Source organism: Ursus maritimus, unplaced genomic scaffold (assembly GCF_017311325.1).
Source record: "Ursus maritimus isolate PB19 unplaced genomic scaffold, ASM1731132v1 scaffold_22, whole genome shotgun sequence".
NCBI lineage: Eukaryota > Metazoa > Chordata > Mammalia > Carnivora > Ursidae > Ursus > Ursus maritimus.
In genome coordinates this window covers 44,617,769-44,644,077 of record NW_024424675.1, presented here as the reverse complement: position 1 = coordinate 44,644,077, position 26,309 = coordinate 44,617,769, and the positions used below count along the sequence as shown (strand labels likewise).

Genomic DNA, 26,309 nt, shown 5'->3' with positions numbered 1-26,309 from the left:
TTTCAGCATAATTTGTATCCAAGTATAAATTATTTGTATTCAAGTATGATTTGATAGTTGTCAATACATTTAGGAGGAGAATATCCATTCCAGAAGCAAAACCACGAAGCTGCCGAAGAAACAACAGAACACCTTCTCTGCTGAAACACAGAAGGGTATATCAAAAGAATGGAAAAATCCAACTCTCCTAAAAGATGCTATAAGAGATAATAGCCTTGGTTTATCTCCCATATCCTTATCTGGGAGCCCACCGTCTATAGAAGTAATGAGATGTCAGTATCATTTTTTTTCTCTTAATATTCAATAAGTTTCTATAATGACTAATTGTGTGAAAATACAGTTTGAAGATTAATCTTAAATATGCCCTTCAAAATTATAGGTAGTCAAAACTTTGTTTTTTGAACTAGTTAATGCTGGTAACTTTGTGAAGCAGACATCAGGACCGCGTCCCTGTGACACTCAAGTCTTTCATGATATGAAGTTAAAGATCAAATGCTTCAATATGGAAAATATTTAATGTATATTTATAAATTATAATGTGAAAGCTGAATAAGCTTTTAGGCTTTTAATCCCCAAATATATTTAATAACATGAAAATAATGATGGGGATTTCTGCTTTTCTTTTTTACATTTCATTGACAAAAGTCTCCAAGGAATCCCATGGTCATTCTGTGGACCCATAATGGATTATCTTCATGATGTGAGGTTTGCTTTTATTTAAAAATAACTGACAAAATTCATATTCTTTGGAGCCACAGTGCACACACACACACACACACACACCCCACACTTCTCCAGCATAGAAACTATAAGTTTGTACTTTTTATATTTTTCAGTTACTTTTAAGGATATTTTAAAGCATTTCCAAGTATCCCATCTTTTCTGTTAAAATTCAGGATTTAAAAAGTTAACATATACTTCCTCCAGAGTAGCTATTTTGTTCTTTTCTAGAATATTTTCATAGTGCTCAGGACCACTGTAATGTCAGATAACCACATACTAGAAGACAGATGTACATGCCCTTATTCGGCCTGAAAACTGAGAATTCATTTATACTAAGACTTATTTTGGCTGTGAATTTCCTCATCTATGTATGAAGGATTTAGATAAGCCATCTCCAACCAGAAAATCCTGTGATTTTACTATGTGACTGTATTGGCTATGATGTCAAAATACTCAAGATAATACTTAGGTTGATCATCACAGAGCAGCTCGTATCATATTCTGTTTGAACTTTTGAAAGTTCTTATGATTACATTTTAAATTGAGCTACAATATTTTCTATAATATTTTCAGAGTCTTAAAAATTTGGTCTTGATTTATTAAACATTTATCTTTTTAAATATAGGTAAGATTTGAGGATTTGATTGATCATTATGTTCTTAGGATGTAATCGTACTCTGAAGCAGACACCAGTGATAATAGCTGCCACCTGTTTTGTGTTTTGTGCGGCAATACAGGTATAGAGAAGATAAGAGAAAGGGATTTTACTCAGGATTATGACCGTATAACAAAATCTCTATCACCGTCTCCAAAAATTTCATCACCTGAATCCTTAAGCAGTAAATATGGAGTTGGAGGCCCAAAAAAGTCACTTAAAGACAGTGACAAAAGTTTATGTGCAAGAGAAAGTTGCTCACCAATTCCACGATCCTTCTTGGTAAGAATATACATTATTTTTTTCCTTTATCAGGTGTATCTGAAGGGGGTAAATCATTTGCCACTAATCTTAAATATACATTGCTTATCCACCTAACGTAGGGTTCTGGTCTTGGTCTGCGGGAGAAGAATAACCTACTGATAAGTAAAATAGCCTCCGTGAAACTTCTAGACTAGTAAGTAGCTGTACAGGAGGAAGGATGTAGTGGTGTGGGAAGCACGAAGTGCTGTTAGGAGTATCGTGATAGGAAAGATCACTCCCACAGAGGCACTACTAGTCTACACATCCAAATCACATAGTTCACGGAGGCACTACTAGTCTGCACATCCAAATCACATAGTTCACGAGTGAATATGAAAAGTAACAAATTTAACAATACATGAAAAATTATTCTTCCTCTTTTGTATATTGTTATATGTACCATTTCTTCTTAATACGTAGTTATGTTCACAAGGGTTGTAAAAAGACATTAAAGATAGGAACCAATTACGGTCAAAGTGAGGGAGGGTAGCTAAAACTGTCATGCCTACAAGGAATAGTTTTAAGTTGTGGATACTTTGGTACCAGTTTACAAACCCCACCCCACCTCCACTCCCCCCCCTTTTTTTTTTGGTTTGGGTTGTATAAATGGCTTAAATTGGAGAATTTTAAAGCAGTAATAAAGTTACAGAACTGACTACCAAGATAATATAGCTTACTATAACTGGGTATAGCAGAAAGAGTTTTGAGTCAGATTCGCATTTAAAATTCTGGCTCTCCTCTTTGCTGTGTAACATTTTACAAGTTAATGAATCCCTCTGCACCTCAGTTTTCTCATCTACACAGTGGGGCTGTGAAAAATTGGTCTGATTGTACAAGCATTACTACCCGATACATAGTAAATACCCAAATATATTATTCTCTTGATAATGTGCTAACCTCTGTATATGGAGATGGAATTAATTAATGAGAGTTCAGTACACCTACAGCCACGATCTAAAACCTCTGATAAAACCAAACTTCTGTCCTACAATTTCAAACTGAATGTTTTTATTCCTACAGGGTTTTAAGGTCTTTTTATTCTGTTTAGCCAGTAGTCTTCACAGAGCACATTTTTCTAACAAAATCTCTCGTGAAAGCACCAATGTGTCAAAAAGATAAAAATGGAGCTGCACTATTTAAAGCAGACAGGAGGTCTGCACCCCAGCGTACTCGGCCTCCCTCCCCAGTAACCCCCAAGGCACCTTTGCAAGACTCTCAATTTCTACAAACCATAGTTTGAACACCAGTTTCCTACTAGCTCATCATCCCACCATCCTTTGTCAATATTTCTCTACCATCCTTGGTTTCCCTGAATCCTTTAGCCCCTCAGTATTCCATCTTGCAAATCTCAAAACCTAGATAATCCCCTGCCCACTTTTTTTATGCTACTCGGTGCTAGTTGGAATTTTAACTGTCACATACTTGCCCTTTGTTTCCCATTAACTGTTGACTCTAGATATCAGAAATTTGCTATGTAAATAGCTCTGACAGCTTGCGCTCTCCGACACTGCAATGTGATAGTGCCCATTTCTCTACAGTTTCAACCGGCTGACCAGATGGTTCTCTTTTTGCCAATCTGTAAGTGTAGTGAGTAACTTCAGTCTGCGTTTTACTGATTAACAGCATCAGTAGTTCGTGTTTTTTGGCCGGTTTGTGAATTGCCTGTTTTTTCTAATTTTTTAATTGCATTGTCTCATTTTTCTTATAAATTCGTAGGAGTTCTTAAAATATTCTAGATATTAATTCTGTATTGGTTATGTACAATGCAAACATTCTTTTTCCAGTATGTTTTCACTTAAATAAAAAACTTCCATATGACAAAAAAAAAAAAAAATGAAATTTACCAGTCTTTGTGTTCAACAAACACAACATTTTTCTGGTAAAAATGTTAGTTTTGATTCCTTTTAACTTTTAGGATCAATCTTTCTCGGATTTCTCTTTGCACGTGGGTGGTGAAGTAGAGCAGCGTCATGCATGAGGTACCCTCCTGTCTCCATCATTTGCCGTGTTCATCTGGGCACAACCCCTGGCAACAGCGGGGAGGAGGGTGCCTGGGCCGGCGACTGTGAGGTGGGCTCTCTTTGTGCTGAGGCCACATGGCTGTCAGCAGTAGAGCTTTACAGGGTGCTTCACCACCCCACACCCCTCTCATTCTTGTACACACTCTTGGCCCTCTACTCATTCATGTAAATTTTGCAGTTTGTCTAAGGGAATTGCCATTTCCCAATATTGATACTGAGCTTTCTTGTCCACATATTTTTCTCTCTACATTTTGGTGTTATTTCCAACAAAATTATGCCAAATCTTCCACAAAGAAAATAGATTAATTCCTGTGTTTTATGGATTTTCTTTTTGCTGTATTAAAAAACCTAAATTTTGGGGGTTAATTTTTTGCTTTTGTATAGAAACACTATTGATTTTTATATCTCCAACTACCTTGACTAATTCTGTCATAGGGCCTGCCTAGGGCCTCTTGGATTTTGAATATAGACAGTTACTCATGATAATTTTTGCATTTTTCCATTCCAGTTCTTATACTTTAGTTTTTTTTTTTTATTGTTAAAGTGATGATGACCTTGGGGGCAATGTTAACTAGATACCATACTAATAGGCGTGCTTATTCTGTAGTTTTTGGTGGATACTTTTATAAAATTAATGTTTTAGTTGTCTAAGGATTTTTTCCCCTTTAATTGTGAATGGGTGTTGAATTTTAGCAGCAAATGAATTATTCCCTCAAAACATAAGTAGCTTTGGTTTCATATTGTTGTTTTAGCTTTAAATAATTTTCTAATTTCCTTTAGGCTTGCATATGTCTTGTTCATTCATAGCCCAGGCATACTCCAATTAATACTGTTGTGAATAGAAAAAATATAAATTCTGTGGTACTTACACAAGATACACACAACTGGAACAGCTACTCAGATGTAAGCGTTCATAGTTCAGAAAAAAAGTTGATGAAAGTTGAATTTGCAAACAATAATGAAAATCCTATACAAAATACAAAATAGATGTTTAAAGGGTAGTATCCATCCAACTTAAACTAAGATTGTTCTTACAAGAACCAGATTACTGGCCTTTAATAATTATTTTATTTTAACTGTTACTGAAAATCTGAAAAAATTTGAAATTTTTAAATGAGAAGTTGTAAGGTCTTAAATAGTGAGGATATAGCTGCTGAACCACTGACTTACACAGTTATAACTGGGACTTTCTGTTTTCATGATTAAATAGAAATTTGGTTGAGCTTTGTGCCACTATAGCAGTCCATCAATCCATCATTAAAAATATTGTAATTACCTGTAAAACAACGGTAAGGCAAAATTGTACAGCTTGGCGAGGGCTCAACCCTCCACCTCAGTAGATAGGCTCCTGTTCCTTTTCTGCTTGGTCTGGATCTGCCGACCCACCTCGTAAGTAAAGGCAGGCGACTGGAGTGGGCATGCGTTTTCATGGAATAGGAAAATGACTCATTTGACTGGCATGGAGAAACTTGTGTACTGAAACAGGAAAACACCAGGTTAGATGAAAAAGGTGTGGCTGAAATGTAGGTTCAAAGAGTTTAGACTTCTAAGAAAGAATTGAAAAGCAGAAGAGTAGTTGAAAAAGCCAGCTGAAAACTATTGCTGTAATTTAAGATTGAGACGAATGTAGGAATTTTCATTAATGTGAGGTTGTGTTAGAGATACAGAGGAAGGGGTATAAACAAATTCTGTAAGCTCTCTTGGCTTCGCCTTTGACCATCTTTCTCAAACCCTAAAGCAAGTAAATTGCAAATTTGGTCCATTTCTTTTTCAGATAGTTTTGTTTCCACTTTCTATTTTAGGGAAGTCATTCCGCATCTCCACTTTCCCTGTCTAGTGAAGGAAGAGAGCAAATATGGTGTGACATGCCTTGTGACTCTACTCACATGTCAGGTTTGTAGTCCTAGCACTGCTTTAAAAACAGTATTAATGAAGTACTACTGTGAAATTTCATGTAAAGGAATTATAGTTTAAGTCATAACATTTATTCGATCTAGTTAATGTCAAATGGAAAATAGAACTTAATGCACAGTTGCCTAAAAATGAATAACCAAAAGGCTTTTTTTTATAAAAGCAAGAAAATTATTAGGTATTTTTAATCGATTGTAGCCCTGTTTTTTAACTGTACCTAAGGCCCCACACAGCATCTTAATCGCAAACGAATGTACATAGAGGACAATCTAAGTAATGCTGATGAAATAGACTTGGAAGAGGAGGAGAGAGGGAGAGTGTACTTGCTTCCCAAAAAACTACCTAAAACCGAAGACAGAGATCATCACACTTACAAAGGTAAGTAGATCAAATGCCTTTGTCAGAATGCAATTATTGTGGAAGGTGGTTTCTTAGATCTTGAGTGATCCACAAAAAAAATCCCCTCTGTAAAGAGAACTCTGGATAAGTCTAATAAGGATGATGCTTTATCACAAAGTTCACTTTATGTGAAAAATATGGTAGTCAGGGTCTGTACTTATAAATCTCCTTTGTAATTCTATTATTGATTACCACAAACTTTACAAATTTACGGACAGATCTGTGTGTCACTAAATATTTGGTTGTTAACATGGAAATATTTAAAAAAATGATGAGTCCAAAAATGTTCCATCCCAATGTTACCATTGCCAAGAGGATTTTTTAGAAATCAAAATATTTTTAAATTGAAAAATAGGAGTTCTACCTTTTATGACATAATTCTTAGATCACACATAGAATCTGAAAATAAGATTTTGTTCTCAGCTTCATGAGACTTCTAAACTTCATGAAGTTTAGTTTCAGACTAAATTTGTAATAATGCATATTTTAAACTTAACCTGAGTGTCTTCATTTTTTAGTGTCTGGAAGTGTATCTCCATTATCAATACATGACTTTTCTATCCGTGGGGAGAGCTGGGAAAGTGAGATCTCGGGGCTAGGGGTGATGTGTGAGAGCCTCAACACGGAATTCAGGAGGAAGTTTCACGTGAGTTACCGTTCTTTAAATTATGATTTATCCCAATAATAAGATACTAGCTTTCTATGAGACTAGCAGCTGCGTTGTCTCTTGGCAACAAAACACCCATTTATTAACTCTCTTAGTCCTCACGGACTGGTGAAAAGTGGAGTGAGTCGTCTTAGGAGCCAGGTTTCTCTTCGAAAATCTGTGTGTTACCCATATTCTTTCTTTTCTAGATTCTTCGTCTTATTTCCCTTTTCAATTTGTTTACCATTTGGACTCTTGGCATGATTTTTCTGTTTTTCTGAACAATTTTCTTCTCCTGCCTCATCTCTTTATTGCCCAGAGATGACTGCTAGAGAGGGCACTGTCACAGAGCATAAAGGATGCAGCCCCTCTCATTCTGTGTCACCACGTCTGCACACCTACGTAGCCTTAGCTGCTGAGGCTCCAGTGAGGTGGTGATTGCAAAAATACTTTCTGGAACAATTTTTAGTTATTGTTTTCTCCACTTCCTTATCGCACATGCCTGTGTTTAGAATAGCTTTCTTTGCCTGCTGTTAACCTGTGCAGAAAAACATCTTTTATCATCAGCCCCATCTCTTCCTTGTCTTTTTCTTCTCTCTGAAATTAAGATTCTGTGTATTTTATTTTGATTTTAATTATCAAAGTTCAACATGCTCTAAACAAACAGAGAAGCCCTGATTTATACATACTGTTCTGCATCTGGCCAGGTCTCACAAGTATGTTCTCATGGAAGACGGTAATAATTCTGTGTGTGACTTTTAGGCTCTGTTCCTGAAGAGAATTATAATCAGTAGCATTTTTGTAAATAATGTAGACTGTGGTGTCTTTACAAAAACAATGATGAAGCCCTTAGAACCTTCTTCATGGAACCAGACGCTGCTCTGACTGAGCTAATTTATTAACACTTGGGTTTAAATGACCAAGTTTTGCATTTGTCATTTTTCTGAGTTCTTAATTATTTCATGGTAAAGGCTTTGTTCTTAACATAGTCTTGGTTAGATTATTTTGTAAAGAGTTTTCAAGTTAAAAATTAGTATTTTTCAGATCCGCCAAAAAATGATGGATTATTTTACTAAGCAGTCTTGGAAAACGGCTCAACAACATCTGAACACAATGAACCATCAGATTCAGGAGTATAGGTCTGTAATAAAAACCTCTTTTGAAATCTTCTGAATGCTGTGGTTTACAAAAATAATTTCATTTTGTTTCTTTAATAGGATCAAAAAACTTGATAAGTTCCAATTCATCATCATTGAGGAGCTGGAGAATTTCGAAAAAGACTCACAGTCTTTAAAAGAGTTGGAGAAGGAATTTGTGGTTTGTGCTTTTAAAGAGCTACACTTGTGAAAACTTACTTTTGTCCTTTAGAAAAGAGTTTTAGATTTCATATACACACACTTATAGACTGACGCTTACGATGAATACCTTTGATAATAAGGGGAACACCCTGAGAGAGAGTGTGTAACATCTGGAATATGCTTAGCAAATAGCCACGTTGTTTAGGAATATAGTAATTCTCCAAGAGTTAATTTTTGTATTTTAAAATTTAGGATTTCTGGGAGAAGACATTTCAGAAGTTCAATGCCTATCAAAAAAGCGAACAGCAGAGGTTAGTGTGATGTTCTTAATGACTGGAATCTATATACATTTTTAATTTTTAGTAAACCTAAAAATCTAATCACTATATTATAGCAATTCAATTAAAATAACTACAAACAATTCCTTTTGCTAGGCTGCACCGTTTGAAAGCCTCCCTGGACAAAGATGTCTTCCACAACACGGCTTACGAAGACACTGTGTTTACATCTGAGGTACGGCTTTTACCTGTTTGTAGATCAGCTCTCTCAATGCCATGAACATTTTACACTAAATTTCATAGATGAAACATGTATTTACAGATGTGTTCGATGAAAGAAAACATGAAAATGCTGCAAGACAGACTCCTGAAGGAAACAGTAAGTCTGCTCTCGGGTCGGGGCTTCATGGGGATTGGCCGCCAGTCAGTGGCAATTCTTCTTTCTTTTAGCCCAGTGATGTTTAGTTGTTTAAATTAGAATAATGGGAGCAAATGCATCGTAAAATAGTAATAGAGGTGACTAAAATGAGTCCCCCGTAAGGAAAAACAGAATCAGTTGGCAGATTTTAAAATGAGCTAAAAGAATGACTTCTCGGCACCGTACGGAAGCACCGCGCGCTGCGGTGGGCCTCCGCGGTGCCGTCCGCAGGAGCCGCGTCAGGACAGAGCTACCCAGAAGGGACTACTGTCTGCTTGGACAACAGGACTCCATTTACTTAGATTTGAGGATAGAAGTAGTTGACTTTCCAGGGGTCTAGTAGACCAGAGCTGCATTCTGGGGGAAAAGTACTCCTGGGGTGGGCGGTCCAAGTGAACGTGGCGGACATTCTTATGTGTACTGTGATATATCCACACACAGATTAGTATTAATGTCCTTACCCAATTTTAATAGAAGCTCACTATGCTGGAATAGCAGAGGATCAGGCCTTTATGGCTAAGCCACCTTAGCTTGAAGCAAACAAGCTGACTGGACTGGTGAACGAAATTCAGTCTAGAAAAAAATTTCAACAATTTGGGATTTAAAAGACGATCTCTCATATCAGTGATAATGCCTGAACTCTGTAGCTAGCTAGGAATAGATCCTGGGGGCAGGAGAGTTAGATAGCACTGATAAAAAATATCTTTATGAAAGGGACTGTTTTAAAAAGAAGCCCAAGTAATAGCTAGTTTTTTTCCCCCCTCTATTTGGTGGTTTTACAGTGATTGATAATTTAAAATCTAAGCATGATTTTTTCCCCCCCGGCTATAGCAAGAAGAGGAGCTTCTTAATGTACGCAGAGGACTGATGTCATTATTCATGGCTCATGAAAGAAATGTTCGTGTGTGAGGTCTAGGTGTTATCAACAAGTTTTATCCACTTATTCCTTTTTGTGTATAACAGGAAATACCAGAGTAGCCCTACAAAGAGAAAAACACACATGTCACCCAGGCAAGAGTGCTTTTGTAGGAGCCTCCAAATCCAAAGAAATGTCGTCTTATGGATGAGAAAGAACCACTTTAACATGACTCCAACCTCAAGAGACTTCTGTCTGTAGAATACTACTCTTCTTTTAAAGAGAAATTTTTGGGAAACCAAACAGCAAAAGGAATTTGCTTGTTTTTGAAGTAATATTTACATTGAATAAATCTTACCGAGTTTACTCATAAAACTAGTTTAATAAAGTTTATCTTATAAAATATTTTTAAATGAATACAGTTTGAAGTAAATATAAGGTATTGCTAGTTCAGAATATACTACATGTAATAAAATTTAGCCATGCTGAGAAAGGGGAGAAGGCTCGGATTTAAAATGCTTACCTGGTACTCTCAGCACACTGTGGGAGAGAGTGTTTATTCAGTTACGGCTCCAGTTACTATATTGTCTGAACATCTTAATTCTAGGTAGAAGTCTTAACTCATAAGCAGGCTGTTTTGACCAGTACTTTTTAAGCTCCTAAGATTCGTTGTAATATCTTGCTAAAATATACATTTGTTTTAACTGTATAATTAAGTTGAAATAAATGCTATGTGACTTGAATATTATAAAGTTATTTTATAAATTATGTTCCTCTTTTATGAACATTGGATCAAACAAAACGTCCTTCTCCCGTCGTGCATCTGAACGGCCTCCCCCTGTTGCCGGCCCGCACCAGGACGGCAGAGTAGGAATACGACCAGTATTTGCAGACAGTGGTAAAAGCAGCTCTCAGTCTAGACAAGCAGAGGAATTCAGTTATCAATCAATCAGTAGGGCAGCAGAGATTCTAGGTCAAGAGACAGTGACAGCTCTGCCCTAACAGTAAATAATCCTCAGGAGTTGAAACTCCACGTTTCCCGGTGAGAATTTAGGGCTCCTCCCATCTTGACTCCCCTCCCCGTTTGGCCAGACTTTCAAGTCAGCTGCATGATGGGTCACACGCATTCCCATATTGCACCGAGTGCGCGGCCCAGCCCGGGTCTCTGCTGCGAGTACCCAGCAGTTGTTACCCACTGGGTCTCCTTCCCAATGTTCTTCTCTGCCTGACCTTCCTCCGCCTGCAGCTTGCTTTCTGCAGTAGTCCTGGGCCGTGCCTGTTACCTTCCTTGTCCCTCTTTCCTTCCTTACCCTTTATACTCTAGTCAAAACTAATACTTTTTCCCTCTCTCCTCTCATTGAATCTGCTAATTCCGACCCTTCATTCCACAATCTGAACATCACAGGAGAAAAGTTATAATCAGGCTTAAATTTATGACCATGTATTTCAAATGGCTGCTCAGCAGGCCCACCTCTGCTTAACTGACTTCAGCACGTTTCCAGAGTGTTCCCGCACATCAGTCCCACATTCCTTAGTTCTTTACCTTGTAGCTCCTGAACATGGTACCTGCATCAATACCAGCATCTTCGGATTGCTTACACGTTCCTGTGGCAGGATTGTCCCCCTACTGGTGCTCTGAGTCCTGTTGTCTTTCTTTGGTATCACTGCCAGTGTGGATAGCCCACACTTCTTACACCAAAAAAATGGCCCCCGGCATCAAGTTCCCCTCTGACTGCTGCCGGTCCAATGTACTTCTCTACTCACCTTTACACAGAACATAGGGAAAGAATTTTCTCTAGTTACTATTTCACTGAACCTACTTTTAATCAAAATACCAGTGATTTATTTTACCAAGCATAAGCTCCATCCTTTTTTTTTTTTTTTTTAAGATTACTCATTTTGAGAGAGCGAGAGAGCAAGAGAGCACAAGCCAGGGGGAGGAGAAGAGAGAGACGGAGACTCCCCACCAAGCAAAGAGCCCAATGCGGGACTCGATCCCTGGACCCTGGGATCATGACCTGAGCTGAAGGCAGACGCTTCACTGAGCCACCCAGGCACCCCAGTCTCCATCTTCTTAACCCAGCTCCTCAATGCCATGTCACCCAGACTTTGGCTGGCATATTTTCCATTCCTTGTATCTTTTCTGGCTTCCCTTTTCCCTCTTAATGCAGGACTCATTTCTGGTCTGTCACTTTTCCTCCATCTCTACTTTCTCCTTAGGTAACTTCCTACGGTCCTGGGTAGTAGCCGTCTCTGTGTTGGTGGCTTGCAAATGCATACAAGTTCTGACCTTTATTTTGGACATTAGCATCGCACACACTGCTTTATTGACAGTTCTAATCAGCCTCTCAAGTCTCAGAACAACCCTTGACTTCTCTCAGTACTCTTTCTCAACACCAAAGGGAAAACAAACCTTGCTTCTCCGTCTCTCTTATCCACCCAACTGTGCAAGCCAAAACCTAGAATTCCTGATTTTGCTCTTTCCCGTGGCCAGTTGATCAAGTCCTGCAGATTTTACTGCCAAAATATGCTCCCCATATGTGTCATTTCTGTCACTTACATTGTCACTACTGTTGGCAGTGTCAGTATTTCTCACACAGACGACTGCACCAACCTCCTAGACGGCTCCTCAGCGTTCACACTTGGCTTCCGCAGCCCTGCTTCACTTTGCAGCCAGGACAGTCTCACTACGTCATGAACCCTAGCACGCCTCTTCCTTACATAAAACTCTCCAGTGACCACATGCTCTTAACCTGTGCGTCAAAGAAGAAACCACAGGGAAATTACTTTGGGACAAATGAAAATGCAACATTCTGAAACTTAAGTGATAGAGCTGAGAGGGAAGTTTATACGTTAAAAAGGAAGATCTCAAATCAATAACCCAAGTTTAAACTTTAAAAAACTAGAAAAAAGAGCAAACTATACCCAAAGCCATTAGAAGGCAGGAAATAATAAAGATTACACTGGAGATTTAAGGGAAAAAAAGTGGAATAGAAAAACAACAGAAAAAAATCAAAACCAAAAGTTGGTAAACCCTTATTAGACTGAGATAAACAGAAGTTGAAAATTTCTTTAAGATTTTATTTGAGAGAGAGAGAGAGCACGAGTGGAGGGAGAGGGAGAAGCAGACTCCCTGATGAGCACAGAACCCAACGTAGGGCTTGACCCCAGGGCCCCCGAGGTTATGACCTGAGCTGAAGGCAGACATTTAACCGACTGAGCCACCCAGGCACCACCAGAAGACTAAAATTTTGAAAATCAGCAATGGAATTGGGGACATTACTACTGACCTTACAGAAATAGGATTATGAGAATACTGTAAACAGTTGTATGCCAACAAATTAGAAACCTTGTGTGAAATGGATGAATTCGTAGAAACACAAACTGCCAAAACTTAGTCAAGAAGAAACAAAATCTAAACAGTCTTGTAACATGTTAAAGACACTGAATTGGGGTACCTGGGTGGCTCAGTCAGTTTGGCATCTGACTCTTGATTTCGGCTCAGGTTATGATCTCAGGGTTGTGGGACTGAGCCTCATGTCGGGCTCCATGCTCAGCGGGGAATCTGCTGGAGTCTCTGTCTCCCTCTGCCTCTGCCCTTCCTCCCACTCATGCACATGTATCCCCTCTCTCTCTCTTAAATAAATCTTAAGAAGAGATTGGTAGAATTCTTTCATAACTGACTCAAATATTTAAATAAGAATTAACACCAGAAAATAAAAGAGGGAACATTCTTAACTAGTCTATGGGCCAGCATTCCTTTGCTCCCAAAGTCAAATAAAGACATCACAAAAAAATTACAGACCAGTACACCTTATGAATGTAGGGTAAAAGTCCTCAACAAAATAACGAGCAAGCTGAATTCAGCAGCATATTAAAAGGAATACATTTAATGGAGGAAGAAGATTTGCACATGGAAACTATGAAACATTGTTGGTAGAAACTAAAGAACACCTAAAGGGGAAAGGCCTCTCATGGTCACTGACTGCAAGACTTAATATTGTTAGAATAGCAATACTCGGAAGTAATTTACAGATTTAATGCAACCCTATCAAAATCCCAGTAGTCTGTTTGCAGAAATAATAAAGCTGATCCTAAAAATCAAACTGAAATGGAAGGAGCCGCATAGCAAAACAACCTCGAAAAAATAATGCAGCTGGACTACTCACACTTTTCGAATTTCATACTCACCACAAAGCTGTGTTAATCAAGACCGTGTAGTGCCTCCGGAAGAAGAGACATCTAGACCAGTGGAACAGAAATGACCATCCAGGAATAAGCCTGCTCCTCTACGGCCAATTGAGCTTCATCAAGACTGCCAAGACCATTGGTGGGGAAAGGAGTGGTCTTCAACACGTGGTTCGGGGCAACACGTGGACAGCCCCATGCAGAACAAGGTTGTGCCCTTACTTTGCAACATACATAAAAAATAAATTGATCAAAAATGTAAACGAGCTAGAACTATAAAACTCTTTTAAGAAAAAGCATAGGAGTAAATCTTCATGACCTTGGATTTGGCAGAGAAGACACCAAAAGCACCAGCAACAGGAAAACAAAACAAAACAACAACAAAAAACCCAAAAGGTAAATTGGAGTTAAAAAAAAAGAAGAAGAAAGAAAGAAAACCTTTGTGCAAAAAGCACTTTCATAAAAGTGAAAAGACAACCTACAGAATGGGAGAAAAATGCCTACAAATCACATATCTGCTTAGGATCTAGAATTTAGAATATATAAAGAATTCTTAGAGCTAAGCAACAAAATGACAAATGACCCAATAAAAGCAGGGGCAAAGGACTTGTATGAGCATTTCTCCAGAGATGTACAAATAGCCAACAAGCACGCGAACATGCCCGGAATAGCATTAGTCATTTGGGAATTACAAACCATAGCAAGATGCCCTTCACACCCACCAGGACGGCTAGAATCAAAGGACCGAAGATAAGTACCGGCAAGGTGGTGCAGGGCTCCGAGCCCCGTGGGTTCTGCGGGAGTAAGATACTGCAGCTCCTGTGAAAACCAGTCTGGGGGCTCCTCCGAGAGTTAAATGTGGAATTATCCTATGACTCAGCCATTCCACCCTCTGGCCATACACGCAAAGAACAGGTACCTGCACAGGAATGTCCGTGAGCAGCACTAGTCACGAAGGCCGCACGTGGAAACGCCCTGAATGGGCATCGAGTGAGTAGACGCAGGTTGAACCTGTCTACGTGGCTAGCACCCAGCCGTGACAAGGAAGAAGCACTGATTCATGTTACAATGTGGATGAACCTCAAAATCGTGCTACGTGAAAAAATAAACACGAGAGCTTCCACTGTAGGATTGGATTTACAGGTAATACCCAGAATATGTAAATCCATAGAGACGAAGCAGGTTGGGGGTGGCCAGGAGCCCCAGGAAAGGGAAGATGAGCAGTGCCTGCTTCCAGGACATGGAGTGTCCTTGTGAACCAGAGGGAACCGGCGGTTGTATGGCTTGTGAGTGCATTAGATGCCGCCGAACTGCACTCCTAACGTGGTTAACTTCGTGTTACCTGCATTTCACCTGAATTTACTTTTAAAAGAAAATAAAACACTGCAAAACCTCTCCAGAGGTGTCCTTTGCACTTAAAACCCAACCTTTATATCAGGGCCTGAAAGTCCCTATGTGAGCTGCCCTTTGCCTCTTTCCTCGCCCCTGCTTCCTGTTCCCCTCCTCTCTCGTTCAGCAGACTTCCAGCACTGTTTCTTGAACAATCCTATTCTTGTCATGGCATCTTTGTTCTTGTGACTCTGTTCTCCGTGGCGCATGCTGTCCTTTGGGACTCACGTGAACAGCAGTACTTCAGAGAGCTCCTCCCTCCCAGTCCTATTAATCTCACTTTCCTTCCAGAAATTTCTTTCTTCCTCCCTTCCATAAACCCCGCTGCTCTAAATTCTATGAGAACAGGAACCTTGTCTGTCTTACTCACTTATGAATAGTAACTTAGGTCACTATCTCCAGAACCTAAAAACGTGCTAGAAAAGTAAGCTTGCAGCAATGTGAATGAGTGAGGGGGTGAATAGAGCATTTCTAGGTAGGAATGTACAGAATTCAGAGAGGGCGAATGCGCCTGAAACTCTCAGATCCTCAAAGCCTGCACGGTTGCAGCATTTCCATTAAAACGGATAATGAAGTATTAGTCAATCAGCCACGTGAGCATCTATGACATGTCACGTGCTGTGCTCAGCTCTAGATACGGAGATAAGCAAGAAATGAACCCTTTCCTTGTACTTAAAAGGAACGTAACTCGAGGGAACAAACTGAGGGTTGTGGGGGGGTAACTGGGGGACGGGCATGAAGGAGGGCAGGGGATGGAATGAGCACTGGGTGTTGTATGCAACTGATGAATCACTGAGCTCTGCCTCTGAAACTAGTACTACACTATATACTCACTGAATTTAAATTAAAAAAATTTTTAAAAGGTGACTTTAGAAAAATGTGAAATATGTATATCCATGTTTTGTAAAGACAAGGAGCATTTGAATTTCAAAAAAAATCATAAAAAATTCTACAGATTTCCATTTTATTGGCCCCTTGGAAGAATTGTGTAGGTGCGTCAAATGTACATAGACTTTATTATCAAAGTCGATATTGTATTTTTGATGGTTACATTTGTGATATTTAGTTTTGGGTTTGTTGAAAAACATATTAGGGGGGTGGGGGCCTGGGTGGCTCAGTTGGTTAAGTGTCCGACTCTTAATTTTGGCTCAGGTCAGGATCTCAGAGTTGCGAGATTGAGCCCCACGTCAGGCTCTGCACTGAGTGTGGAGCCTGTCTAAGATCCTCTCTCCCTCTGCGCCCCCCACTCCAGGCTCTCTCTAAAAAAATAATTAAAAAAAAAAAGAAAAACATTAGGTCAAAAAAAGTCCATGGAAATATTCTAAAATAATATCTAAAGGAAAATAATTCAACATTTATTCAAGAATACAGATGTTTTGAGTGCGATCCGTATGTTGCACTGTCTTGAATTTCAGACGCTTTGGTTTATGCTATGATAACAATAATTTTAAGTACAAGGAAGCTGGAGCAGTGTGGGTTTGTCACACTAATGAAGTGCTTTCCTTTAAGATCAGTAAGGGCTTTATTATTTACCTCATAAAATGCATTTTATGTAACTCTACTATGGTCATTATGAGTTTATGATGAAAATTGACGTTTTGGACAGATTTGATGTCAAAAAATTTTAAGCATATTTAAAAACAAAATGTAGTTGCTTGACTTTGTTCTAATTCATTTTTAACATTTTATATATTTATTTACACTTAAGAAAAATTAAAGCAGAAGTTGGCAAATTACCTGACAGACCACATAGTGCTTTTGTGCAGGTGTGCGGGCCGACGGGTGAGTTTGAGAATACGCGTAGGTACCTGCATAAACATGTGAGAACCGTTCTTAGGTTGCAGGCCATTAAAAAAAAAAAAAAAGTCCACGTTTGGTTGATGGGCTGTCGTTTGCAAGACCCTTAATGTCTTTTTAAGACAAATCAGATCCGTCTTGAACTTTTAAAGATCAGATCTCTCTCTTCTTTACTATAATATGTAATTCTCAATGTATCTCACCATTTAACAAAAACAGTGATTTAAATCAATTTTGTATTAGCAGAGCCTAATAACTATGTGAGTTAATAGAGCCACACCTTCTTGATTTTCCTATTTCAAACATATTAAAAATACATGATCATTCGAGCCAATAATCTCTGCTTCTTACCTGGCCTGCAGTTCAGCACCGTGCTGGTGTGGGCTTCTCACACTTCCCCAGCCAGACTGAGCTGCAGAGTGGTCCCTACTCCAGAAGGACATACAGGAGAGAGAACATTCCGCATCATTAGTCCAGCCAAGCAGAAGCTCAAATACTCAGCCCTAGAGACGTTACTACAGAGACCTAAATGTCACCAAATCCTGATGCCACGGATGCCCAGCCGGTCCTCTGAGCAGTAGTGGGCCGTGTGGTTTTCATTCCGCACGTAATGCCACAGTGAACTGGCAGTCTAGGGCGACGAGTTCCGACGACTCCGACCTCGGCACACGGCGTGAAGCTCACGGTTGCTGCAGCCAGCTCTTCAACCACCTGTCCCGACCACCTGTCAACAGCAGAGCCACTCACGGTTACTGTCCACCAATTCCTACTTCGCTCCTGAACACGCCAAGTGACAAGCTGACGTGAGCATGGAAGGAATCCTGCATGCTACGAAGAAACGACTGAAGTAGAATGTTGAGCACAGGAGCACAGCAGGAAATAACAGCCACAGGCACTCTAAGTGGGAATGTAAAAACTGGAAGGAGCAAGGGGCTAGATGTCCCTGAGACCGCTCTGTGCCACACCAGGAGTCACCACTGCAACCAAGACGTTCTCTGGGTGGGAGGCAGGGAATGCACCGTTGGTCTGGGGCACACACCTGCACATTCGCTGTACCTGTATCTTTGACAACGGGGAATAAACTGCATCTAAAAGCAATAATGTGCATATAAAAGCATGGTTTTAACTTTAAGAATTAGTAGCATGTGCACCATATCCAGATGTTCTTACCATGGCTTATTGTCAAGAAAATGGGATCCTTAGACCTGTTCCTGTTCACCTTCTTTAAAGGAGATTTAACAGTTGAAAGACTTAAAGTTACTTTTTATTACTCTAAACATAAAATACCATTCTGTTTTCACGAAGCAGTGAAACAGATAACTAGTAACTTTTCCGTTGTTTATTCTAACATTGTCTAAATATGAACGAGTGCTCTGCTCCTAGTATCACCATCAATAAATTTACAGAGAAATTAATTTACGGTAATGCGCTGTTTAAAAATATTTTCATAGTTCAGTTTGAGTCTCAACGTGTTCAGTGTCTTATGAGCTTCTCCTCAGATGTTTCTTTCACACGAAAAACTCTGGAAAAAAAATCTCTGGAAAAGAATGGGTTTGAGATTAGAAGCATATGAGGCTAATAATTTTAACAATATAATTAGAATTGTACATTTCTGGACCTGAACTTGCTATTAAAGATGTGGATATGCAGCTAAAAACTTGGCTTTTCACCTCCAAAATTTAGACTTGTAATTACCATGTATTTCCACAAGATGGACTTCTTTATGTTAGGGTTTTGGGTTTTTGTTTTGTTTTTTGTTGTTTTTCTGCCATTTCAATTGTCTAAAAATTACTCATGTAATATGATTTCAAAGTCTTTTAATATGCTTTAAAATGTATTTTTTTACAAAGACTTACAATGTACTATTTCCCCTATCAATGCCAGGTTAAAGCTTGATAGTTCTAGAAGTGATTTAATTTCCTCTCATAGAATAATCAATTATGGTTTTTAAATCTTTTAATCTTTTAAACGCCTTAAAAACAATTTCATTAATGACTTAATATTCATTGTTACTTTAATAGTTAATCATAGGTTTTTTGTGTGTGAAAATTAGAACAAATGACTTGTGAAATCAACGCATAAAAACCTGATAAGTCCTAGTAGTGAAGAATTGTGATAAGTTAGTGAACTGTTTGTGGTAATATCACAGATATTGTGATTAGTTATTGAATAGGGAGGCAGCAGAAACGGGTTTTCCCTAAATCTTCAGGCTCCTAAGTATATACACTTTCTCTTCAAATTTATAGAACATATGTAAATATATCTAAAGAAACATGTGTATCACCTGTACCACGAGATTTATAAGCTGCTTTTTAACTTTGCTCCTCCAACTCGGAGGAGAGACATTCGAGACGCCCATCGGAGCCTTCCTCAGTGCCGGGCTGCGTGCACCTGGTCAGTGCGGAGTGAACACACCTGATTCACAGTTTCAGTTGGCTCTCTCGACCTCTATAATACTGGATAAGAACGTGAAATATGGAAATAAAACCTAGAGGAATAGTTTAAGATTAATAAAAATACAATATAGAAGTCAGATACCATTGCTAAAAATTTTGGTTACAATGCAAATGTCTTCTGGTTTTATGATATCTTAGAATGCTTGAGTCTGAACCAAACCAAACCCTCCATTGGGTCTCCACCTTATTTTCATTTTGAATTTTATTTATCCATTAATTATGGAACTTTACTTGGGGAAAAACCTGAACACATGTCCCCCTTGCCAAGTTACCTCTAACCAGAGGCCCATCTCCCAAGCAGTACTGATGCTTTCGGCCTTGGGGGCCAGCATGGTTTTGAACAGAAGCACCGTTTTCCTTTCTTTGTTTCATAGTAAGTCCGTGGATATTTCTATGCGAAGGAGATTGAAATCTTACTTTTACATAATTTGGGCTCCACTTAATGTTTTAAACTGAATAAAACAAAATACGGAGCTGCCGAAATGTAGTTTAGAATAGGGAAAAAATTAAAGTTTCCTGGAGGTTGACTGACCACAAATATGAGTAGAGTATACGTATATATTAAATAATGCTATATACACATAAATGCTTATAAAATTAAAGAGCTGGCTTCTAGTTAGAAAAGCTTTAGATATCATCTCATTTCACAGACAGAGACATTGAGGCTCAGAGACGTGAAGCAGTTTGCAGAAGGCTGCACAGCAAGGAAGAGGTAGAGCTGGAATTTTCCCACCATAACGGGGATTTCTTTTAAGAGTTCAACTAACGGACAGCACGCTCGCTAGCATCTAGGACCGATCACAGTCCCTCAGGACAGAGTGCTGCCACGAGGGTGGAGCCGTGTCCACGGGCCCCTGACCCGCTTCGGTCTTGAAGAAGTTGAACAGGACGTGAGGTAGGGTGTGCAGTGAGACGTCACAGAGGACGTGCACCTGCTCCGGGGGCTCCTGGCAGCCCCACCAGCGGCGAATGTTTACTGGGGACGTAGAATGTGTTGGTCGCAGGCATCTCCTCTAGAAGTTTCAGCAACACTTTGAGAGGGAGATGATCTTCCTAGAGAGAAAATAGTATCTTGGTGAACAGTGCAGAGCTGGGATTTAAGCATCAGGGTCTGCAAGCTGCTAAAGTCGGGCTCCAAGCCACTGGGCTTCCGGCCTCAAACTCAGTCTGAAAGCTGCACGCGGGCAGGCGGGCTCACCTGTGAGGACACTTATTTAAAGGCCAAGTAAAAATGCCTTTCGGGGAACATTATTTTTTTTAATTTATTTTCCCCCTTTGTGCCAACATTACGTTTTACTTTTGTGCTAGGGTAAATGTCCTCTTTATAATCTCCACTCCATCTAAACCTTTGTGTCCTATAACAGTTTTCCATAATGTTTGCAAATGTGAACCTAAAAATACTCAAAGACGGCCTAATTTTCATCGTGGTAGAATTTTCCACCAAATTGACACTTATTTCTGGGTTCATTACTCAATGATACATGAATTTAATTAAGTTGAAAAACAATCTGATTTTCCAAGGCGCAAACCACATATACTAACAGAATTTACAAAACAAAACGCAAAGTTGGAATCCTCTTTTACGTGTTTGGATCTGATGGCTCAAAAGTAATGAAACTCGACTTGTTTCACAGATCCGCTCTCCTCCCAACTCCCAAGAAAATGTGAAACCCAGGTTCATTTCCTGCAATAAGTAGTCATTTAATTAAAGAACAAAATTAACAGGAATCAAAATGTTGCAGCTGTATTTTTTTGTTAGACATTATATAAAAAAAAAAAAGAAAAGTATAATACAGTCAATAATTTTGTGGAACATGAACTTAAAGAGTTCTCAAATTAACTGTGATCAGAATAAAAATGTCTTTCAACATAAGCCTGAACGCCGCTGCGCCGCCCGTCCGCGTCGGAGGCCCCGGGTGCGCCTGCCCACGCGCGGCCGGGCCCCGGCTCGCCGCAGAGCTGTCAAACCAGGTGCAAAGGCAAAGGACAGTTTTCTTCTGGGAGAGCGACTCTGGGTCTCCACCGGGCCCCACAGTTCCCACTCCGCAGACACCAGAGAGCGAAGGGTGTCCTCTGGGTCCCCTCGAACAGCACGGCCCAGACTTCACCTGCCCGAGCGCCCCGCTCCTCTCGCTGACACGGCAGGGAGTCGTGAGCTGAACTTCAGGAAAGTTCCCTGATCAAGGTTCAGTGTTGGTATAAAATTAAACACAAATTCTTCTCAGAAGAAAATCTCTATGGCCTGTGGAATCTAGGAATTAACAAAACACAAACAGTTCAAGGTCATTCATTCCTAAGTTAAAATTGCCAAAACCTCCCACAAGTAAATGTGTGGCTATTAAAAGCGGCTCAGAGAACCAACACAGAAAACCCAAGGAAGGGCCGGCTTTGCTTCAGGTACTGGGGGGCCTCCGAGGGCTCCCGGCTCCCAGGCCTGCGCTGGACCCCAGAAGGAACGATACGCCGAACTCTGCCTCAAACTTGGTCTGAAAGCTGCTGGTTACGCTCTTGACGTGTGCGAGGTTTGCTAAACCAGAAGTAATGAATCGATTCATAAAACACATTTTGGGAAATTAGAGTTACGGTTTCGTTTTTGTAAGTCGGTAATGTGTTTGTGATGTTAAATGTAACACATTTAACAAGGTCTCACGTGCCTACGTGTACCGTTCTTTCAAAAATTGGTACTAAGTGCTCAAATGTGGTACCAAAAATCTTAAGAATTACTTCCTGATGTCCAAGTTTTGGGCCAACTCTTAAAATTCTATCACCTAGGAAAGGTATTAAGGACTTTGAGAGAAGATGTATGTGTTTAGTGAACAACTGCTAATAACGCGTGATGGGAAACTGTCGGATACTTTGACGTTAACACAACACTACGTAACAATTCTGTCCTTTTTCTTTAACACGGTGAACGTGAGAAACAGCTCTGAATGTTTTACTGGACAATGCTGATTTCCTAAACATTTTTGAGTATTTTGGATAATCGAAACTGAGATGACCTATTCCTGCCCAAACGTATGCCAGTCACGGAGGAAACCTTAACAATTTTTAGACTGTTTATTTGCAATCATTTTGCCCTGCTCTTGCAACCTCCTCTTCCCCCCTTAATATATTCACCCCAAAACCGTCCTGGAGGATAGAACCCCACCACACCTGGTTCGGGTCCACAGCCACACCTGCCTTACAGAGCAAGTCCCCTCAACAACCACAGTGGCCACTTAGGGACAAACCAGAAAAGGACAGGAACCTGCTACTTTGGTTTAAGGCCGTGTCTGTACTTGGGAGTTCCACTCTCTCTGTATTTGGGACTTGAGCATCTGTGGGCCAAGGGAGAGGGGGTGGAGGGCCTGTTTCGGGTGGAGGCTCGGTCAGGACGGAGGGAACGTGAGAACGTATCGCTTGTCGCGCCGAGGAAAGAACATGCCTCCAACAAGCCAAGAGAAGCCAGTTGCTCCCCGCCGCCCCCTCTGGAGACCCCGCGGCTTCTGTAGGAACCACGTCCAGGGCACACGTTCACCGTGACGCGGCCAGCCTGGTGGTGGAAGGTGGCCGATGCGCCCGCCGGAGCAGAGGCTCCCTGAAGCGGGGGCCCCTTCACCGTACTCATCGCGCCGTCTCAGCGCCTGGCGTGATGCCTGCTGTGCCGTAGGGACTCAGATATCTGGGTTTGGGGGAAGCCACAGCTGGTGTTAAAGATGCGAACGTAAATGGAGGAAAGATAGGAACGAGCGAACGGAAGGGCTGGGTGGCCTCCCGTCGGCACAGTTGGGTGGGGGGTCCCAGGAACGAGTGAACGGAAGGCGCTTGGTGGCCTCCTGTCGGCACAGTCGGGTGGGGGGGTCCCATAACGGAGAGGTCTGGACACTACAGGGGCGCAGGCAACTGACAGGCACGTCACGGTCATTGCTCTGAGACCGATTCTCTTACTCGGGCGTGAACCCCTTCCACCACGGGCCCGGGAGCGCTGCTCTGCCCCCACCGCCCCGCACGCCGGTGGGGAGCCGCAGCTGTGCCGGGGGTGCGTCTGCGTGTCCCCCCAGCTCTCCGCAGAGACGCTGAACTCGCTCCCTGGACATGCAGACCCTGGTCTCTGTTTTCGTTTTACAGAAACGTGGTAAGTCCCATGAACGTCACACACACAGAAATCCGACCTTGTCAAATGCTTGCTTGATGCGTGTACCTCCATTTCGTTACTCTTGTACTCGTTGAGCTCCTTACGGATGGCTGCCTGAAATTCAAACACAGGACATTAAAAAACGAGCATCGAAATTAGTACCCCGGTGTGGATGAGCAATAGTCCTAATACTTGCTGAGTTCTGTCGTTCTGTAATCTATTTCGAAAGAACAAGAAACTACGTTGGGCCCAGCGCTCAGCCTCCGACCCACGGTCGCGGTCATCCCTGACCAGCGCACGGCCGCGTCCCCGACAGGCTGGTGAGGCCGCAGCAGGAAGACACCCCCAGCCGTATACACCCGCCGCCCTGAGCACACGCAGAGCCACCTGATGCGGAGCAACGTAACGTGGGAAGTTCGGCTTGGGGTGAACTCACTTGGAATTCTGCAGTCGGATCATTTGGGAGCCATTCTAACTTCCGCACGCGGTGTCGCTGTGTCATGTGACAAATGGTATCGCCGTCACACGCGGGCGGGGTGTGCACCGCAGCACGTCAGGCCTGTCCCCGGCCCCCTCCAGCCTCCCTGGCCCCCTGGGACCGTGCGCTCCCTTGATGAGCCCTCCAGGGCCGGCTGAGGCCGGGGAGAGCCTCGGAGTCAGGAATCTCCGCGTGTCCACATGTGTGACCCGGGACAGGACCGTGCCCTCTGCGCCCTTGCAGGCTGGCGGCCCAGCAGCGCTTCTACAGGGAAAGTGGCCACAGGCCACCCTCGGGGACTTTCCGGGGCTTACGTCAAGTGATGCTGGTGGATGGGCCAGACTCAGGGATTCGGTTGGCACAGCAACCAGGGGAGGGCTCACTGGGTCCCTCTGCTTCCCCCACAGCCTCTGGGACCCACGGCTTCCTTGCTCCCTTCCCGCACCCCACGCCGGTCCCCTCAGACTGCCCTGGAGGCCCCGGAGACACCTCACACCGGAGTGATGGGGACCGATCCAGAGCCGCCTCTGTCTACACGGCGAGGCTTTCCTGCCTCTGCCTCCCCCGCCCCGTATCATCACTGCAACGGACTCCGCGTGGACCTCTGTCCTTCGCCTCTTCTCCGCCAGCCTCGCCTGCTTTTGATTCATTGTCCAGACCAGAGTTTCTCAACTCCCACACTCTCGACACTGGGGACTGGGCCCTTCTGGGGTGGGGCCACCCTGGGCTCAGCCCACTGCCCCCCATTTCTGACACCAAGAATGCCCGCAGACACTGTCAAGGGTGGAACTGCCTCCAGCTGCAAACACAGCATGAGCGCGGATTACGTCTGTGAAGGTGACATCGGGGCAGAGCCTGCACCGCCCCCCCCCCCCGGGTCTGGGAACAAACCCGCTGGCCCGTGGCCGTCTGTCCTCCGACGCCGTGCCACCCTGACCGCCCCGAGCAGCACGGCCAGTGTCTTCCGTACCTTGTCGGCCGCGGACAGCCGCGTCCAGGGTTTGTCTGCCCGTCGGTCATAGTCCTGAGCTTTTGCCACCTCCACGTAGTCACTGAACCGGATCAGAATCTTCCTGTCTCGCAGCTCATCCACCGTGGGTCTCTGGTTGAGCTGAAATCAAAGGTCGCCCGTGAGCCGCCCGGGGCTGCACCAGCACTCTCGGGGACTCGGACAGACAGCACGTGTCTACAGGGACAAGGGCACTCGGAAACCGGGAATACGGCCCTATGCCAGCAGCGCAGGCGCCGGGGGAGCTCGCGGAGGAAGCCTGGGTGCGTTCGACGGCAGCAGCCGCTCGCGCCAGCTCTTCTCGGACGAGCTTCTAGAGAAAGGGCCGGAGGGAGCGGGTGCTGCCCCGCGCAGGAGGCCTCCGTCGAGCTCACGAGGATGCTCGGCTCCCCTCCAGCAGGTGCAGATCCCCTCCTCCTCACTGCCCGGGGCCCGGAGAGGACGGGGAAGGGCCGAGACGCTGGATTTAGAGACAGTCCCGGCTCCGAAGTGACCAGCTCATGCAGCCGTGACCTAGGCCAGTGGTGGCCAGTCCTACCTCCCTGTGACCCCCGCACACAAACCCTGGAAGCCAAGGAAACGCTTCTGCAATTGGGAGCGGCCGGACAGGCAGGAGTGCCAAGGAGCCCGAAACACAGCGAGCGCCAACATCCTGGGATGCTCTTCCCAGACTGTGTGAAGAGTTCAGGTAAAGGAAGGGGATGCCCACGCACCGTCCGGGTCCCCGGAGATGCACGGAAATGTCATCGGGCCTGACCTGCCAAACAAGCCGCTCTGCCCCGGGCACAGGGGGCCCCTGGGAGCAGGCATCTGGGAAGCGAATTCGCTGCCGTCCAGGAAGACGTCACCGAGTGACACACTGATGTCCCGCGTCACCCGCCCCACCACTACCAGTGCACCTGTCACCTGTCCCGCAAGATCCAGAGGGAAAGAGGCTTAAATCATGGTACCTTTCTTGTCAATCTTTGCTTGATTTCTCTTCTTTCTTCCTGCTCTGTCTGATCATTCCTTTCTGTGAAAGGTTAAAACAGGGAAAAAAAAAAAGAAAGAAAAATGGGGTGAGACTCTCCTCCTTTTGCTGGGGCAGTGAGCTCCCAGCCTCCACGTTTCTGGTGGCGGAGACAGGCTATCAGGGACACCTCATGGCACGGCTGGTCTTCCTCCACTTGGCCAGCCACGCTCAGACCGTGGTCTCACTGCCACACAGAGACACTGACACCAAGGGAAGCTTTGCCCACGATCCAGCCCTTCTCCGTGTCCAGACTCCGCGCATACGCTCGGCTGTGCATTTCACCTGCAGGAGAAGTGGGAGGCAGCGCTCCTTCCCTCCCTCCCCCCCAACCAAATATCTACCCTCTGTCTGTATAGTC

General features: G+C 42.8%; 2 protein-coding genes across 2 annotated transcripts in view; one reads left to right on the top strand and one right to left on the bottom strand.

Annotated features, from left to right (window-relative positions):
* SYCP2 (synaptonemal complex protein 2) overlaps positions 1–10,251 on the top strand; it is a 79,307-nt gene extending 69,056 nt beyond the window's left edge. Inside the window, exons 34-44 of the mRNA XM_040638540.1 lie at positions 74–272; positions 1,461–1,660; positions 5,505–5,595; positions 5,836–5,991; positions 6,531–6,658; positions 7,703–7,797; positions 7,876–7,975; positions 8,209–8,267; positions 8,391–8,469; positions 8,557–8,613; positions 9,484–10,251. Of these exons, the coding sequence (XP_040494474.1) occupies positions 74–272; positions 1,461–1,660; positions 5,505–5,595; positions 5,836–5,991; positions 6,531–6,658; positions 7,703–7,797; positions 7,876–7,975; positions 8,209–8,267; positions 8,391–8,469; positions 8,557–8,613; positions 9,484–9,561 (1,242 nt within the window). The 3' untranslated portion in view covers positions 9,562–10,251. The remainder of the gene's footprint in view (positions 1–73; positions 273–1,460; positions 1,661–5,504; positions 5,596–5,835; positions 5,992–6,530; positions 6,659–7,702; positions 7,798–7,875; positions 7,976–8,208; positions 8,268–8,390; positions 8,470–8,556; positions 8,614–9,483) is intronic.
* A 10,558-nt stretch (positions 10,252–20,809) lies between these two features.
* PHACTR3 (phosphatase and actin regulator 3) overlaps positions 20,810–26,309 on the bottom strand; it is a 213,083-nt gene continuing 207,583 nt past the window's right edge. Inside the window, exons 12-13 of the mRNA XM_040638539.1 lie at positions 23,490–23,566; positions 20,810–21,589 (exon numbers count right to left, since the gene is read on the bottom strand). Coding sequence (XP_040494473.1) covers positions 21,574–21,589; positions 23,490–23,566 — 93 coding nt within the window. The 3' untranslated portion in view covers positions 20,810–21,573. The remainder of the gene's footprint in view (positions 21,590–23,489; positions 23,567–26,309) is intronic.